Source organism: Sapajus apella, unplaced genomic scaffold (assembly GCF_009761245.1).
Source record: "Sapajus apella isolate SASKATOON/1434 unplaced genomic scaffold, GSC_monkey_1.0 scaffold4, whole genome shotgun sequence".
In the NCBI taxonomy this organism is placed as follows: Eukaryota; Metazoa; Chordata; class Mammalia; order Primates; family Cebidae; genus Sapajus; species Sapajus apella.
This window is the reverse complement of record NW_022436944.1, coordinates 47,343,999-47,361,239: the sequence shown is the minus strand read 5'-3', so window position 1 is coordinate 47,361,239 and position 17,241 is coordinate 47,343,999. Positions and strand designations below refer to the sequence as shown.

The window sequence follows — 17,241 nt, the reverse complement described above, 5'->3', positions numbered from 1 at the left end:
TTTTTTTTTTTTTTTTTTTTTTTTTTTGAGATGGAGCCTCATTCTGTTGCCCAGGCTAGAATGCAGTGGTGTGATCTCAGCTCACTGCAGCCTCAGCCTCCCAGGATCCAGCAATTCTCCTGCCTCAGCCTCCAGAGTAGTTGATATTACAGGCTCACACACCATGCCCTGCTAATTTTTGTGTTTTTAATAGAGGTGGGGTCACCATGTTGGCAAGGCTGGTTTTGAATTCCTGACCTCAGGTGATCTGCCCGCCTCAGCCTTCCAAAGTGCTAGGATTCAGGCATGAGCCACCATGTCCAGCCAGAAACTAGTTTTTAACCTGATTATTTGCAGATGTTCTTTGGGGGCTTGACGTATTGAGAATTTAAAAAATAATTGAATGACACATGGCTTACTCTCATATTTGAGTCTTCAGATTTATGTTTATTTGCCAAGTGTATATCATACATCATAAGGGTGAATATTTCAGATATGTAACTAATTATATGTGTATTATAACTGTTGATGTTATTGGGATTTCTGTTCTTGGAGGAGCTGAGAAGCCTTAATTGTATTTGAAGTATGTGACATGTCTTTCAAATTGCATTTGAAGTATAAGACATGCTACCTACAGTCAGTCTCCCGACGTAAAGTTGTGAAAGATTAAAAGAAAGTATCTTTTCTGTTTGATGTATTAGTTTTACATTTCTTATTTTGTTATGTATTTAGTGCATATCATGAGTGAATTCTCCAGGATGAGCAGGGTAGTAAGATTTTAGCTATGGGATATAGATGTTTTTATAGAAAATATTAAATATCATCTATTTGCTACCTTATAGAATTGATGGTACCAAGAAGCAAATCTGTGTATACAAAGAGCACTTTAGTGAAGCAGTAAAAACTAGTTATCTTATTAAATCTCAGCCATTTTGTTTTGCTTTAATATTCTGAATGACAAAATAAGTATTCATAAAAATGGAGTCTTGCTCTGTCACCCAGGCTGGAGTGCAGTGGTGTGATTTCTGCTCACAGCAACCTTCACCTCCCGGGTTCAAGTGATTATCCTCCCTCAGCCTCCCCAGTAGCTGACACTGCAGGCACCTGCCACCACGCTCGGCTGATTTTTGTATTTTTAGTAGAGATGTGGTTTCACCATATTGGCCAGGCTGGTTTTGAACTCTTGACCTTGTGATCCAGCCACCTTGCCTTTCAAAGTGCTGGGATTACAGATGTGAGCCACAGCGCCCAGCCCTGGATTTTTTTTTTAAATGAACTTCAACCAAGGAGAGATCACATCAGATTGACTACAGAAGTACGTTTGAGAATCCAGTTGTCTTCTATGAAGTTAAATACGTAAAAATTAAGATATGTTGAATATGTGAAAATTAACAGAGCCATTCTTCCCACTAAATTTTGTCTTGTTTTTGAGAAGTTATTTTATTAAAATGTTAGTATGTTAACATGTAATGGCTTTATTATTGTTTAAATGATTCTGAATGAATATTTTGAAGTTTTCCGTTTTAATCCTGATGTGGTAACTTGTATAAACAAAGCCCCTGTGAGATATTCAGGAATTTTTAAGAATGTGGAGAATCCCAAGTGTCATTTTTTTTCTAACTATTGTCCATGTTAACACTTTGTTTTGGCTAAAATGATAATTATAAACTATAATATGATTTATTAATCCATTTATTAATACAGTTACATGTGAGTTGGCATAAATTTTGTATTATTAAAAAGGTGAAATTTTTCAAATAGAAACACCTTTGGATTTTTTCTGAAACGAATTAAAGGTCTAGATTTAACTGAGCATAGTTTTGAAAGTATCTTCTCTATGGTATAGATACTCTCACACATCTATCCACATGTATTCTTAGAGTATGCACTCTTTGTACTAACATTGCAGAAAGGTTTTAGTTGAAAATGGATTGCTGCATTCCTCTTGGTATTTTTACTTAAAACTAAATGTGTATATTACTTTCCAAATCTGTTATGCTGTGACCCTGTGTAGGTTGTAGTTATTAGCTTTGAAGATTAGGTAACTTAGAACACAGTGATTGGCTGCGCCATAAAAGTAACTTAGAAGAGTTCATCTCTGCAGAGCACAGTGACCTAAATCAGATATGTGCTCACTGTCCCTGGAATCTTCAAGGGACTTACTGCATTACATCATCAAAAACAAGGCATTTCTGTATTACTATGGAAAGATTTCGCCTGGAGAAGAAGTTACCTGTATGTACCTAATTAAGATCTTGTATTTTATTTACAATTTGAGTCAGAGTTGAATAGTGAAGCTCGAAGAAATGTCAGGCTTATTAGCACTGGCTTAGAATAGTATCATCCTCTGTGTCCTTGGCTGTGGATGTCATCTGTTGAAGAGTAATTCTGTGTGTAAAGTTAAAAATGTTCATAGCATCTTTATTCTTCTATAAAACTCACTCTTTGGTTAGTTTATATTACTTGAATGAGTCTTTAAAAATTATTTGGCTGAGATATTAGGAAAGAAATCACTTTTTCTTAATAGTTAAGTATGTTTTGAAGTTAAAGTGTTCGATAACTATGAAATTATGTGATTGATCATAATTTATGACAGGCATTACTTTTGGGCAATAGCCATATGTCTTACGTAATGGAAAAAAAAATTGTAACAGGGATCTCTGATGGCTGTTTTGATGGAGTTTTGTAAACTTCAGGGTGTCAAAAAGAATATTAGACTAGATTTACCATATATTTTAAAGGAGTCTTTTAACATCCTTTACTCCTAGTACTTTGCCTTTGGCATGTTAAGTGTCATTTTTGATAATTTGACCAGAAATATAAATTGTGCATTTTGCTTCTTCAGGCAAGATAAATAACTATGAGAGGAATTAGTAAAATGTCTTATGAAGGTATAAATCTGTTTCTGACAAAACTTGGTTTGATTTTGCTGGGATTTGCATTTTGAATTGAATTTGATTTTGTCACATGTTGATGCTGGGTTTTTAAATTTATGATCTAGGTTTTTGTTTTTGTTTTTGTTTTTTTTTGAGACAGGATCTTGCTCAGTGGCCCAGCCTAGAGTACGTTGGTGCAATCTCGGCTCACTGCAACCTCCACTTCCTGGGTTCAAGCCTTCTGAGTAACTAGAATTACAGGAGTGCTCCACCACACTCAGCTAATTTTTGTATTTTTAGTAGAGACAGGTTTCGCCATGTTGGCTAGGCTGGTCTTAAACTCCTGACATCAAATAATCTGCCTGCTTCGACCTCCCAAAGGCAGCACTCCAGACTGGGCAACAGAGGGAGACTCTGTCAAATTAAAATGAAATGAAGTGAAATAAAATAATTTAGTTATGCAAGCTACACATGAAAACATTCTCATTGAAAATTGAAACAATAACAATAAATTCATATTCTGATTTGACTTCCATTCAAACCCAGTTCCCTTTCCAGAAATGAGCAGTTAAGAATTTGGTGTGTCTGAGCTGCAGTAGCACATTTAGCACCAAAAAAAAAAAAAAGAATTTGGTGTGGATACCATCAAGCCTTTTCCCCTGCTTTTTACTTAATATAAATAAATACATATGAAAAGCTGTAACTATGGCAATAAAAGTTTGGTTTAGTCTTGTAAATATTTTTAACATAAACTTGACCTTATTCACTACAATGTGCTTTTTCACTAAACGAATATCTTTGAGACTTTTTCTTATCAGGACATAAGATCTGCTTCCATTTTTTGGGTCTGCTTTCTCAAACTCTTTCCTAGAACTCTTTGGTAAGAGATTGTCTTGTTACTATTGACACACATTTTTGTTTCATTTTTTTAAATATTAGAAAGAATGCCTCAATGAAAATGAAAGTTCAGAGACGTGGAACTTTCTCTTGCCCAAGGCTTCGCAGACAGTATCTAGTAGGAGCAGCCTGGGTAGAGCATGAGAAGATGTGCTCTTTTTTTTTATTTTTATTTTTAATTTTTATATATGTCATGTTTGGTACATGTGGGATCCTTTATCCATGATAGATATTTAGAGGTCAAAGGGTATGTGTATTTTAAATAAGTATAGTAAATAATATATTTGTAAGTATTGTGAGACTATATAACTTAAGCTGTTTTTGAGTCCTTTTTGTTTTTATTTGAAGGTGAGAGTTAATTGTTTTGCTTCATATCCTGGCAATTGTGCAACCTAAATGAAAGTTTGGAATGTGAGCAGTTAATCCCTTTTAGAATAGGCAATATGCTACCTCTCAGGGTACAACTTCTGTGCGTTTTACTTAGGAGAGCTTATCTTTTGTACCTATGCATGTTCAGAGACTCAACGACATGAAGTCATTGGAGGATTTGGCTAAAGATTTTAGAGCATGACTTCGTTCTTGGGTGGAAATTATTCATTACTTGTTCTTGCACTTTTGGAGTTTGGTTTGGTTTCCTACTTTGGCTTTTCCTTGTTACTGAGGAAGCGAATGCTATAAGGCAGCGTGGTTAATTTGTGCACCTGGCTAATTATTTTTTTTGTAGAGAGAGGGTTTCACTATGTTGGCCAGGCTGGTGTCGAACTCCTGACCTCAGGTGATCCACCCATCTCGGCCTCCCAAAATGTTGGGATGACAGACGTGAGCCACCACGCTCGGCCTTAAAATTTTGTTAAATTAAAAATCGTGTTAAATAAATGGAGATGGGGATCTTGCTGTGTTGCCCACGCTGGTTTCAAACTCCTGGGCTCAAGTGATACTCATACCTCAGCCTTCCAAAGTACTGGGATTTCAGGTGTGAACCACCACACCTGGCCCATCTTCTTAGTCCGTCATATGAAATTGTCTCATGGTCTACATGGTTTGCTCCCACTCCTTTAAATATGGAACCATAGCAAGTCATTTGATACCTCTGTTACCTATCTTAAATTGAACACCAATCATTCAGAGTTGTATACATATATGTCCTGATATCCAAATGTATTTGATTTACAGTTTGGATATATAGCCTTTAGAAAGTAAATTTGGATATCAAAAGATCTGCATTTACTTCATATACTGTGTCCTGCTGAGTTTTGGGTAACAAATAGTGGTAGTTTGGATAGCAAGGAATTTATTTGAAAATTTAATTAAATCAGTTCAGTTCCTGAGTTTACCTACTAAGGATTTGAACACTGAGGGTTTCCATAGAAGCAACAATTGTATCTCAGTTTACTTGGTATACATTGTAAAAAAGTGTGGAGCTGCCTGGCCAGCTCTGGTAGAGGTCAGGGAGGGTTTGCATAGCTCCGATAGCCCCATGCTGGGTATGGGTCCAGAGGGAGCTATAGGTGGTCCGGCTAGAAACCAGGACTAGATTTCGAAGACTTTTTGAGGGTTGGGTATTTGTTCTTCTCTCTCTAGCCGTGGCACAGAATCGTTGTGCGTAAGTAGTTAATGATAATTAGAATGTCCGTTTGAAAGTTATTACAAGTTGAGAAGGGAAGTTAAAGCTAAAATTTTCCCGTTTTAAAAACTGCCTATACAATATTTTACAATAAATATGTTTAATGACTTTTTGTTGAACTGAAAAGAGAACAAAATTATGAAGGTGGGATTTTCACAACTGAAACTAGAATTTCCCTAGAGGTTAAATTTTGGCATGGATTTTACTTTGGGGGAAAATAAAAAGTTCTTTTAAATTTTGTTAGCTCTTGATTAATATAAAGTAGTGCTGCATGTCGAGTCTACTTTTTTTTGACAACTTTATGTTTGACCATAATCCAATCCAGCATAACTGTTTCCTGTTGTTTAGGACACATAAGAGCAAAGATCAAGAAAGAAAGCATTCCACGTTGGCATCCAAGGACTCCCCTCACATCACATTTTCTTTAATCTCTAACCCTGGAAGGTCTGTCGTTTGAGGATGAAATGAATGTATTACCACTTATTTAGTAATTTGCACAGAAAACCATTTAAAAATCTTTGCAATTTCGCTTCTTACTATGGGATTTTTGAATGGTCTTCTGTGGATTTAAGCAGCTTATAACATTTTTAAAATAATGCAGTTAGCTACAATAAGAATTCATTTATTTAAAAGAAAGCAGTCTTTTATATTTTGTTGCCATTTCAAAGGATGTGTATGATAGGTCCTCGATAGATTATGATCTCACGAGTCAATGAGAATAATTTATTCTTAGGGTCCTGATGAAGAAGCTGTTGTGGATCTTGGCAAAACTAGCTCAACTGTGAACACCAAGTTTGAAAAAGAAGAACTAGAAAGTAAGTTTGTTTAAAATAACTTACTTTGCTTAGTTGGATAAATTACTAATTAATGTTTATTATAAGTATCCTCTTAAGTTTTACCTAGTATTTGTTGAGTTTTTGTTTGTTATTGTTGTAATGCATACATTTAGAAGAGTGCCATTTGAAAGTACTGGCAAAAGATAAGAGTTCAGAATGCTTTTCAGAATTTAGTGATGGTTACCATTAACTTAACTTGGAAAACTGAAGAAAGGCCAGAGTCACAAAATTGGTTAATTCTTTTATTTTTTTCATTTCTGGCAGGCCGAGTAATTTGTATAATGAGTACACTAAAGTGCCAGACTAATAAACCACAGTTATCATTAGTTGCCATCTAAACATTCATTTTATAGGTGTTACATTAGCCTTTTAAAGTGTTGCAATAACCTCTGCATAGAGTTTTAGAGCAACTGAGTTATTTGCCCATCATTCCTCCTTAAACAGGAAGAAGTCCTGGCATGTGGTTTCTTTCCTTTGAAAATAATTTTAGATTTACAGAATAGCTGCAAAGGCAGCACAGAGCGTTCCTCCATACACTTCACCCAGTTTATTCTAATGTTAACATTTTGCACAGCCATGCATTTGTGTAAACGAAGAAAGTAACACTGGTTAATTACTAATTTAATTAGAATCTGATTAATTACTAGTTTACTATTAAACCACAGATTTTAGGCTTCACTGGGTTTTCTACTAATGGCCTTTTTCTGTTCTAGGATTCACTTGATCCAGTTCAGGCTCTGTAACAGTACATTTAATTACAAGTCTCCTAATCTATACCAGTTCCTCATTCTTTCTTTGTTTTTCATGACTTTGACACTTTTGAAGAGTAATGGTTAGATATTTCATACAATGTTTCTCAGTTTGGGTTTAGTCTGATGTTATCAAGAGTAGGTGGAGGTTATAGGTATTTGGGAAGCATGCTACAGTAACATGCCCTTTTCAGTTCACTATATGTGTGGACAGTATGATATCAACATGACTTATTATTGATGATGTTAACCACAAACACGTGGTTAAGATGGTGTTCATAGCAAATGTTTTGATAGACATTTTTGGGGGATGTTTTTAGGAACTATACATCATTAAGTTAAAATCTTCAATGAGAGCTAGTAGTATATTGGGTTATCAATTGTTTATTTTAAAAAAGAGATGGACAGAGAAACAAGAGTTTTCATTTATATTGTAAGTTTTTTCTTTTTTTTTTTTTTTAACTCTAAAAATGGGCTTTAAGAGCCTAGGCTTGTTAGGGCTTCCAGAAAGAACCTCAGTTATCAAGAAGCTTATGGTTAGATCCTGTGAATTATAGGAGCTAGGGAGATTAAAAATGTTAGCGCTAATTTTACTAAGTCAAGTGTACAGTAATACATTTAATGTTTAATGTCAACTCTCACCTATACGTGACCTGGAATATGAAGGGAGAGGCACTTGGCTATGTTCCTTCACTTCCTTTGGTTATCATAGGCCCTAAGCTCTGCATACTTTGTATACAACTACATTTTGATATCAAGTTTGAGGGAGATACTAAGTTTATCTAAGAGAGTTTGAGTAAATAGGCTCTTGATAGAATAAGTAAGAGCAGAAGAAAAAGGAAAGAGAAAGAAAAAAATTACAACAGAGGACACTAGAGGCAATTGTAAAAGAAGAAAATACAATAAGGCTTAATCTACCAATCTTTGGATTCTAGTGTGTTTTTATTTATTTTATCTAGTCTTTCTAAACTGCACACTCATGGCATTTATTTTTATCTTGGTGCATTGGGGCTGTGTGCCAAGACCCATTAGTACTAATTGGAGGAACAACGTTGTAATTCCCAGTGGAGTGATGGGAATTTAACTGTTTAATTTCCACTTTTCTTTATGTTCTGAAAGAAATAGTTTCATTAGAATAAAATTGAGTTTTGTTATATTTATTTCTTATTGCTTTTTAATTGATAATTCACATAACATAAAATTGACCATTTTAAAGTCTACAATTTTTTAAAAAATGTATTCACTGTATTATGCAACCAACACCATTGTCTAATTCTTGAAACATTTCTATCATTCCAAAAAGAAACACTGTGTGATTAGCTTTTACATTTGGATTTTTTTTTTCTAGTAGTTGAGATTTAATTCCATAGACATTTATTAAATGCTTACCATGTGCTAAGCTAGAGTACTGGGAGATGTTGAAAAAATTATTTTAGTTCAGTGTATTAAGTCTGCCCCTCTTTTAATTTAAAAGGTGATTTTTTACTTTATGACATTCATACATTGGCAGCTGAAATAAGATGTTAGAGTATCACATTTTCAGCCTTAGCTGGGGATATGAGTGTCAGGCAACTCAAATTTTCTGCTGCTCTGTGCCTGTCCGAAAAATGGCATGAAGTCTTAACAAGTATTGATTTTGTGGTTACTAGTAAATATTAATGAATCAGCAACTTCACAAATATGGAATCCCAAAAATAATGAGGATCAACTGTACTTCAAATCACATATAAAGATGGAGATCCCAAGCCTCTTGAAGTACTTGTTTTCTGACCATCTTATGTTAGGAAAAGAATGTCATTAACTATTTGTATTTCAGCATATTACTTTTTAAATTGTGTACATAGTTGCAAATTAGTTGACCTTGTAGTTCACATCCCCCTTCACTCAACACTCATTTTATATTTGACATAGTGCTCCTAGCTCTGTGGCTAGGATTCCTGATTGAGTTTCATCTAGTGGGCAAAAGCAGAAACTGCCTTTCATAACTGTTTTGTTGTTAGACTGCAAAGTTAGGATAATGCAATATCAGCAGGAGCTTTTACTGGTTTAAAAGCAAAGTAACTTACTGCTTTTTTATCTAATCTGACAGTTTCTACCCTTTATTTGGATTATTTACATTTAATGTAGCACTCAGTAGTTTGGTCTTTATTGATTTTTTTCAAAGCTCTAAAAAATTAGTAAATATATTTTTTATAAAGTATTTAATTGTTATTAAAATTTATATCTTAAGGACCTCTACTAACTATGGTTGGCCATCAATGTAGATGGAATAAATATATGTCTACGTAGTATGATTTCAGGTGGGCTGAGCTCTTCTTTCTTAAGATATCTTTTTAGATGTACAAATATTTACATAAGAGATTCATAGATTTAGTACAATCACCTGTCAATGATATTAGCACTTGGCATAATATTCTGTGTAGTGCTTTGTAAAATAAGAGAAGTAAATGGAGACTATCATTGTTAATTACACAAACTTATATTCTTTATCAGAGTAGATTTTGGAGTACGTTGGCATATATCACTTTTTTCTCTTTTGGAAAGCTAGTAATATGTTTGTGAACCTTTTCATAGGTCATAGAGCTGTATATATTGGTGTTCACGTCCCGTTTAGTAAAGAGAGTCGTCGGCGTCATAGGCATCGTGGACACAAACATCACCACCGGAGAAGAAAAGATAAAGAATCAGATAAAGAAGATGGACGGGAATCTCCTTCTTATGGTAAGAGAAAACAGTTCTCCTTTAACAGTTTAAAGTTCCTGTTTTCCAGGAAAGTATTTTCATTTAATTGAATATTTCCTTTTAAACATTGTATGTCTGCAGTAATGCAGACACATTGTATACATTGGGGAATACCAATTGAAGTAAGAAATTGTTTTTATTTGGCAAGAAAAATCTTTAAGTCCAGATCTCTTTGGTGTAAGTAAAAAAATAAAGGGCTTTGTTTTCTTTATTGTATCCCATCCTTGGAATTGTAGAACTTATGCCTAGTCACTTAACCTCAAATTTAGCAGTGTTTCATTTTCTTTTTTCTAATGTGTATTTACTTACTTACATATGCAATGAATAGACATTGGGAATGCTAAGGCTGTCATGGAAGGGATTAAAGTTTTTTTCCTTTTTTTGAGGCAGAGTCTTGCTCTGTTGCCCAGACTGGAGTGCAGTGGCACCATCTCAGCTCACTGCCCCAAGCTGGAGTGCAGTGGCACCATCTCAGCTCACTGCAACCTCCGCCTCCCAGGTTCCAGTGATTCTTGTGCCTCAGCCTCCCAAGTAGCTGGGATTACTGGCACATGCCACCATCCTCAGCTACGTTATGTATTTTTTGTGGAGATGGAGTTTCACCATGTTGGCCAGTCTGGTCTTGAACTTGTGACCTCAAGTGATCACCCTCCTCGGCTTCCCAAAATACTGGGATTACAGGTGTGAACCACTGTGCCCGACCTTTTTTTTCCTTCTTACACCACATTTTGGCCAGAAGATTTTATCCACCAGGCTGGATTACTTGGTTTTCTGTGCAAAAAAGAGTACTCTGATTTGATTGTATTATTTATGTAAAAGGACAGGGTTTTTGTTTGTTACTTAAAAGCAGAGAAGTATAGCAGTACCAATAGAAATCAGAAAGAAGAAAAGGTATATAGTAGAGGGACAAGACTTTATCTGATAATAAGCATTGATAGCCTTGTTTTAAGTGACCTTGAGAGTGGGAAAGGAGAGAACCAAAAAAAAAAGGCTGTAAAACCTGAGGAGGCTTTTTAGAAATTATACTTAGTTGACATACAGGGCATTATTAGTATAAGGCCATCTGTATACCACGAGTCCTAGTGTGTGCTTTCTAAAGCAAAGAAAGCTATGTGAGCTGCGTCCTATTGGTACCTGTGTGCTAAAGGAAAGTTTTTGTGAAAAAGGCAAGGAACAAAAAATTACTATGTATCATGCAGTTGGTACATGAATACAGGAAAGAAAATACTGATGGCCTACTAAAATATAAAGGGCAAATTCTGTGTCTAAATATTCTACGAAGCCCTAGACATATGGTCTTGTATTTAACCATCTTAACATTTTTAATATTCAGCCATCTTAGCATTTAAAAAATACAGGTAAATTCATTTTATAGATCACCAACCTTCAGCCCAAAAAGACTGACAGGAATCTATTAAGAAACTGTACTGGCCGGGCGCGGTGGCTCACGCCTGTAATCCCAGCACTTTGGGAGGCCGAGGCGGGTGGATCACGAGGTCGAGAGATCGAGACCATCCTGGTCAACATGGTGAAACCCCGTCTCTACTAAAACTACAAAAAATTAGCTGGGCATGGTGGCGCGTGCCTGTAATCCCAGCTACGCAGGAGGCTGAGGCAGGAGAATTGCCTGAACCCAGGAGGCGGAGGTTGCAGTGAGCCGAGATCGCGCCATTGCACTCCAGCCTGGGTAACAAGAGTGAAACTCTGTCTCAAAAAAAAAAAAAAAAAGAAACTCTACTAAGAGACACTGATGGCCTAGTAAAAATAATACTAAGTGGTCATGTGGCTAGCAAAGGAAAAGTAAACACTGAATTTGGAAAGGGTCACTAGTGAACTCTTTTTGGTGATACTAAGTAATTTAGAAGTATTTTTACTGTTCTATACATTGCAGCCATTCAGTTTAGGATATCCTGGGCTCTTCTGTGAGTATGTGGATCAGCATGCTTCTTCTCTAATTCAAACAGAGTGAAAAGGTGCACAGTATTTTTATGGACACAAATGTTGTTTACTTAACTCTTAGTATATCAATATGTTCACCTAAGTAGTTGGTTTGATGTTTTAAGCTAGGATATGGGATGAAAAGACTAAGTAAAGGGGTTTGAAAAATAAATTATAACAAAGAAAATATTTGATTTTTTAAAAAGAACTATTCTAGAAAAGATTTATGTCCCTGAAGTTTTTGTTTTAACTACCAATTTGTATTTGAGAATGTGCTAAAAATGAAGTCTCTTTCTCTCTGCTCTCTAAAGGGATTACACAGGACTTTTGCTTCTAAACAATGGAATAACAGGGATTAAATTTTCTCCCCATTTTATTTTAAAAGTTATTCCTATTTGGGGGCTATTTTCCTTTAGTCTTACTGAGGCATAATTAAGAAAATTTGTATATATTTAAGATGTACAGTATGATCATATATATGGCTAGAGTGCATTGGCATGATCTTGGCTCACTGCAACCTCTGCCTCCCAGGTTCAGGTGATTCTCCTGCCTCAGCGTCCTGAGTAGCTGGGATTACAGGTGCCCACCACCATGCCTAGCTATTTTTTTTTTTTGTATTTTTAGTAGAGATGGGGTTTCATCATGTTGGCCAGGCTGGTCTCAAACTTCTGACCTCAAGTGATCTGCCCACCTCAGCATCCCAAAGTGCTGGGATTACAGGCATGAGCCACGGTGCCTGGCCAATACAATATTATTAGTTACAGTCATCATGTTGTACATTATTGGATTCTTAGAATTCATTTGTTATTTAATAACAAAGTTTGTAACTGCTAGAAAACCAGATAAAATTTATGAAACAGTAGTTTTCTTTATTTATTTATTTGAGATGGAGTTTCACTCTTATTGGCCAAGCTGGAGCGCAGTGGTGGGATCTTGGCTCACTGCAACCTCTGGTTCCCAGGTTCAAGCGATTCTTCTGTGTTACCCTCCAGAGTAGCTGGGATCACAGGCGTGTGCCACCACGCTTGGCTAATTTTTGTAGTTTTAGTGGAAAAAGGGTTTCACCATGTTAGCCAGGCTGGTCTTGAACTCCTGACCTCAAATGATCTGCCTGCCTCGGCCTCCCAAAGTACTGGGATTATAGGTGTGATCCACTGAGCCAGGCTGAAACAGTAGTTTTAAGAAATTGGACAAAAGGCAGCAACAGGACTTTGATTTCTGAGAGAGGAGAAGCACGTGAGAGAATACCTATGATTACCTGAGCTTATTGCCCAGAGAGTTTTCAGGCCACGGCACAGGGAGAGGAATCCAAACAGCCTAGAGTTGAGGAGCATAGATTGGAATTTGGGGAGGTCAAAGAGGCTAGAATTTGAGGTGGAGAGTGCAAGAGAGTAGATCGCTATTCACAGTTCCAAAGATCTGAAGATGAATCCTTTTGAGTGTTTGGCTGATCACTGATCTGGCCATGTATGAGAAGAAACTACCTGTGGCCTGGGAAAAACTACCAGAAAGCAGTAGCAGGCTACGCAGTTCCTGTACCTTCACACAAGGCTGGGAATAGTGTGTGTTCCCCGCAGCCACAGTGGAAAGACTTTGACACATACAGGGAATTGGGTAGAGTTCTCAGAAGGCTCTTGCCTTAGCAGTGAGTCTAGATTAGTTTTACACTACAGTTCTTAAAGGTAGGTCTTGAAAGAATTAAATTAACTGTACGCCAGGGCAAAGTATTACACAACTAAAAGAAAGAAAATAAAATCTAGCACCTGATCATGTTAAGTTCATAGTATCTGGAATCCAGAAATTATCAGAGTTATAAAGACACAGGAAAGTATGAGCCACAACCAGGAGAAAAATAAATCAGTAAAGATCCAGAAATGACAGTTGATGGAATTGCAAAATAAGAATGTGAAAGCAACTAGAATAAATAAGCTCCATATGCTCGAAAGGACAGAGAAGAATATGACTATGTTAAAGAGAACTATTGAAAATAGAAGGAAGCCCCAGATGGAAATTCTAGAGAGGAAAACAATACAATATCTGAAATGGAGAATACACTGGATAGGATTAACTGAAGATTTGCTACAGCAGAGAAAGAGAAGTAATCAGTGATTTTAAAGACAGTGATAGCAACTGTCCAAAGTGAAACACAGAGAATGAAGTGACTGAAAAAGAATGGAGTATCAGTAATTTGTAGTTTTATTTTTCCTGTAATATCCCTGATAAGTTTTGGTATCAAGGTAATGCTGGCTTCATTAACAAACTGAGAAGTGTGCCTTCCTCTTACATTTTCTAGCAGAGTCTTCAATATGAAGGCTTATGTCATAAACATACTAGAAAATTTTCAGATGTTTTTTATATGCCTCTCCTCCTATTCTTTATATTTTCCTTGTCCTGGAGTTCTCGACCTTCTGCATCCCTGTTAATCTTTTATGTTTTCTTCCTTCTTATCTATTGTTTCCACATGCTCTGAAATTTTCTCAAATCTGACTTTTATGAAAACAGTTCCATCTAATCTGCTCTTTATCCCTTCAAATATCCTTGTTTGTTGCATCCACAAGTACTTGGAGCATTGTTCACTTGGGTGTAAATTTTGAGTGAGAACTCATCTCTCATATTCAGGGTAACTCTTTGTGGTTGTTTGTTTATATGGGGCCCTAGGGCTTTCAGCTGTCTTGGACTAGTATTTATGCTAATTCCTCTGTTTAGGGCTCCTATACTACACAGGTAGTTTAATTTCAGATGCCATGAATGGGTTATCTGTTTCTCGTAGTGACTTGTCCTACCCCCGAAACCCCAAGCTGACAGTTTTGTTTCTTCATGATAGTAGAAAAATATAGTTTCTGTATACTTGGGGCTTTGAGTTTTCTCATTTTTGGAACTTGGCAATTTCCTATTTTTTATTCTTTAACATAGCTTGTATTTTATTGATTGATTGATTGAGATGGAATCTCTGTCGCCCAGGCTGGAGTGCAGTAGGGTGATCTCAGCTTGCTGCAATCTCTGCCTCTCAGGTTCAAGTGATTCTCTTGCCTCAGCCTCCCGAGTAGTTGGGATTATAGGCCTTCACCAACATGCCTGACTAATTTTTGTATTTATACTAGAGATGGGATTTCACCATGTTGGCCAGGCTGGTCTCAAATTCCTGACCTCAGGTCATCCACTTGTCTTGGCCTCCCAAAGTGCTAGGATCACAGGTGTGAGCTACAGTGACTGGCCTTAGCTTATATTTAAATATTCTGTTCTAACCTTTCCATGTAGTTTTGGTGAGGAAAAAGGGCTGCCTTTGAGTATTATGTTCATGTTTTGGAATGTTATTTTTATTTTTGTTTGTTTAGTTAATTATAAAGTTACTTTGACTCATTTATTTTCAATATAATTTCCTTTTTTCTCTATAGAGGTTATTTTTTCATGACTTTTCCTGGATTGTTTGTTCTTGTTTCCTTTCAGAGCTGTGATAGTTCAATAACTAAGAGAGTTTTGATGAAATATATTTGTTTAAACAGGTACCAAAAGTGTTTCACTTTCTTCAAAACTGTGAATTTAACTTTGAATTGAGGAAAATTTTGAGTATATTTAAATTCTTATTTTGTAAAGATACACCATCCCAGAGAGTTCAGTTTATCCTTGGTACTGAAGATGATGATGAAGAACATATTCCCCATGATCTCTTCACGGAAATGGATGAACTGTGTTACCGAGATGGAGAGGAATATGAATGGAAAGAAACTGCCAGGTAATACTGCTAAGTCTTGTTCTTGTTTTTTTTTTATTTTTTTATTTTTTTGAGTTTCGCTCTTGTCACCCAGCTTGGAGTGCAATGGTGGGATCTTGGCTCACTGCAACCTCTGCCTCCCAGATTCAAGTGATTTTCCTGTCTCAGCCTCCTGAGTAGCTGAGATTACAGGTGCCCACCACCACGCCTGGCTAAGTTTTGTATTTTTAGTAGAGATGGGGTTTCACCAAGTTGGCCAGGCTGGGCTCAAACTCCTGACCTCAGGTGATCCTCCCGCCTTGGCCTCCCATAGTGCTGGGATTACAGGTGTGAGCTGCCGTGCCCAGGCTAAGCTTCATTTTTAAATTGGCTTTACTTCATTTCTTTTTGTAATGGGAATATTAAATTGAAATTATGAGATATCTGGTGCTTTAAACCAGTGTGCAGAGAATTTCCATATTAATTGGTAGAAATTCTATCTTTAATTTTTCAGTTTATTCTCAAATTTGTTTACTTAATTATGCTTTGTTAAAGAAATTATATCATTGTAGATTTTAATGTCTTTAAACTTAGAAAATCAAACTTTTGTGTACTGCAAGTTTAGAAGAGGAATAGAAGTAGAAAGTATATGAAATTCCATAGTTTGTTTTTGTAGGCTTTTTATTATGGTAGCTAGGATAGAAAGAGGAACTACAAAGGAATTTGTGACTCTACAACTTATAGACCATTACCGTAATTTGTGAAAATGTGTTGGCAACCAAAGTTTGTTTGGTCGTGTTTTCTTTGTTTCTTTTTTTAAAAGAACAAGTTTTTCTGTGTCACATTAAGATAAATGGAATCTTCGTTACTTATAAAATATTTGTACATATTGTATATTCAGATGGCTGAAATTTGAAGAGGATGTTGAAGATGGCGGTGACCGATGGAGTAAACCTTATGTGGCAACACTCTCTTTGCACAGTCTTTTTGAACTAAGGAGTTGCATCCTCAATGGAACAGTCATGCTGGATATGAGAGCAAGCACCCTAGATGAAATAGCAGGTTATAGTAAACTGACTTTTAAAAATTATGTAAGATGTACCAAAATTAGATAGTTTAATAAAGTGGAATTTTAGACATTCATTTAACAACTATATGTTGAGCATCTATTCTGTGCAGTGCAGTATAAGGAAATAAGATGGACATTTTGTTTTTGATAAAATTAGAGATGAGGAGATTAAATTAAAGAGACATAACTGTAGTATCAAGAAGAGATTGAATAGTGCTACAAGCAAATACAGAGTCTGTACTCTGGAAATTCAGAAAAGAGTTTTTTGTAACAGGGATGTGGAGAATATCCACAGATAGTATTAATTGTACAAGTTATTAATAAAATGTGAATACATGGGAACAAGAAGTACGTAGTACAAGAGAAAAAGTATTTTAAGGAAGAGGAAGAAAAGTCTAGAGAAGTAATAGACAGGAGTCTCAGGAAAGTCAGTTCTGCGTGAGTATATAGATTTCTTCAATAGTGGTAGGAGATATGTTGGGAAAACCAGGTAAAGATTAGACTGTGGCTAGCCTTGAATTGAGATTATTTTTTTGGGTCGGGGAGGGACACAGGGTCTCTCACGCTGTCATCCAGGCTGGAGTGCAGTGGCACGATCTCGGCTCACTGCAACCTCCGTCTCCTGGGCTCGAGTGATCCTCCCACCTCAGCCTGCTGAGTAGCTGGGACCACAGGTGGGCATCACCACACCCGGCTCATTTTTGGATTTTTCGTAGAGATAGGTTTTTTGCCATGTAGCCCAAGCTGATCTTACACTCCTGAACTCAAATGAACTGCCTACTTTGGCTTCCCAGAGTTTTGGTGTTTGGCCAAGAAATAGGATTTTATTTGGTAGGCATT

At 36.3% G+C, this 17,241-nt stretch overlaps 1 protein-coding gene across 23 annotated transcripts in view; it reads left to right on the top strand.

The window, feature by feature from the left end:
• SLC4A7 (solute carrier family 4 member 7) overlaps positions 1–17,241 on the top strand; it is a 101,148-nt gene that overhangs the window by 22,122 nt on the left and 61,785 nt on the right. For 16 of the 23 annotated variants that reach the window (XM_032268249.1, XM_032268165.1, XM_032268183.1 and 13 more), the window contains exons 2-5: positions 6,110–6,191; positions 9,536–9,682; positions 15,236–15,374; positions 16,234–16,394. In XM_032268249.1, coding sequence (XP_032124140.1) covers positions 6,110–6,191; positions 9,536–9,682; positions 15,236–15,374; positions 16,234–16,394 — 529 coding nt within the window. Of the gene's footprint in view, positions 1–1,177; positions 2,215–6,109; positions 6,192–9,535; positions 9,683–15,235; positions 15,375–16,233; positions 16,395–17,241 lie in introns of those variants that run through there. The other 7 variants (XM_032268293.1, XM_032268253.1, XM_032268310.1 and 4 more) reach the window with 5 other exon arrangements.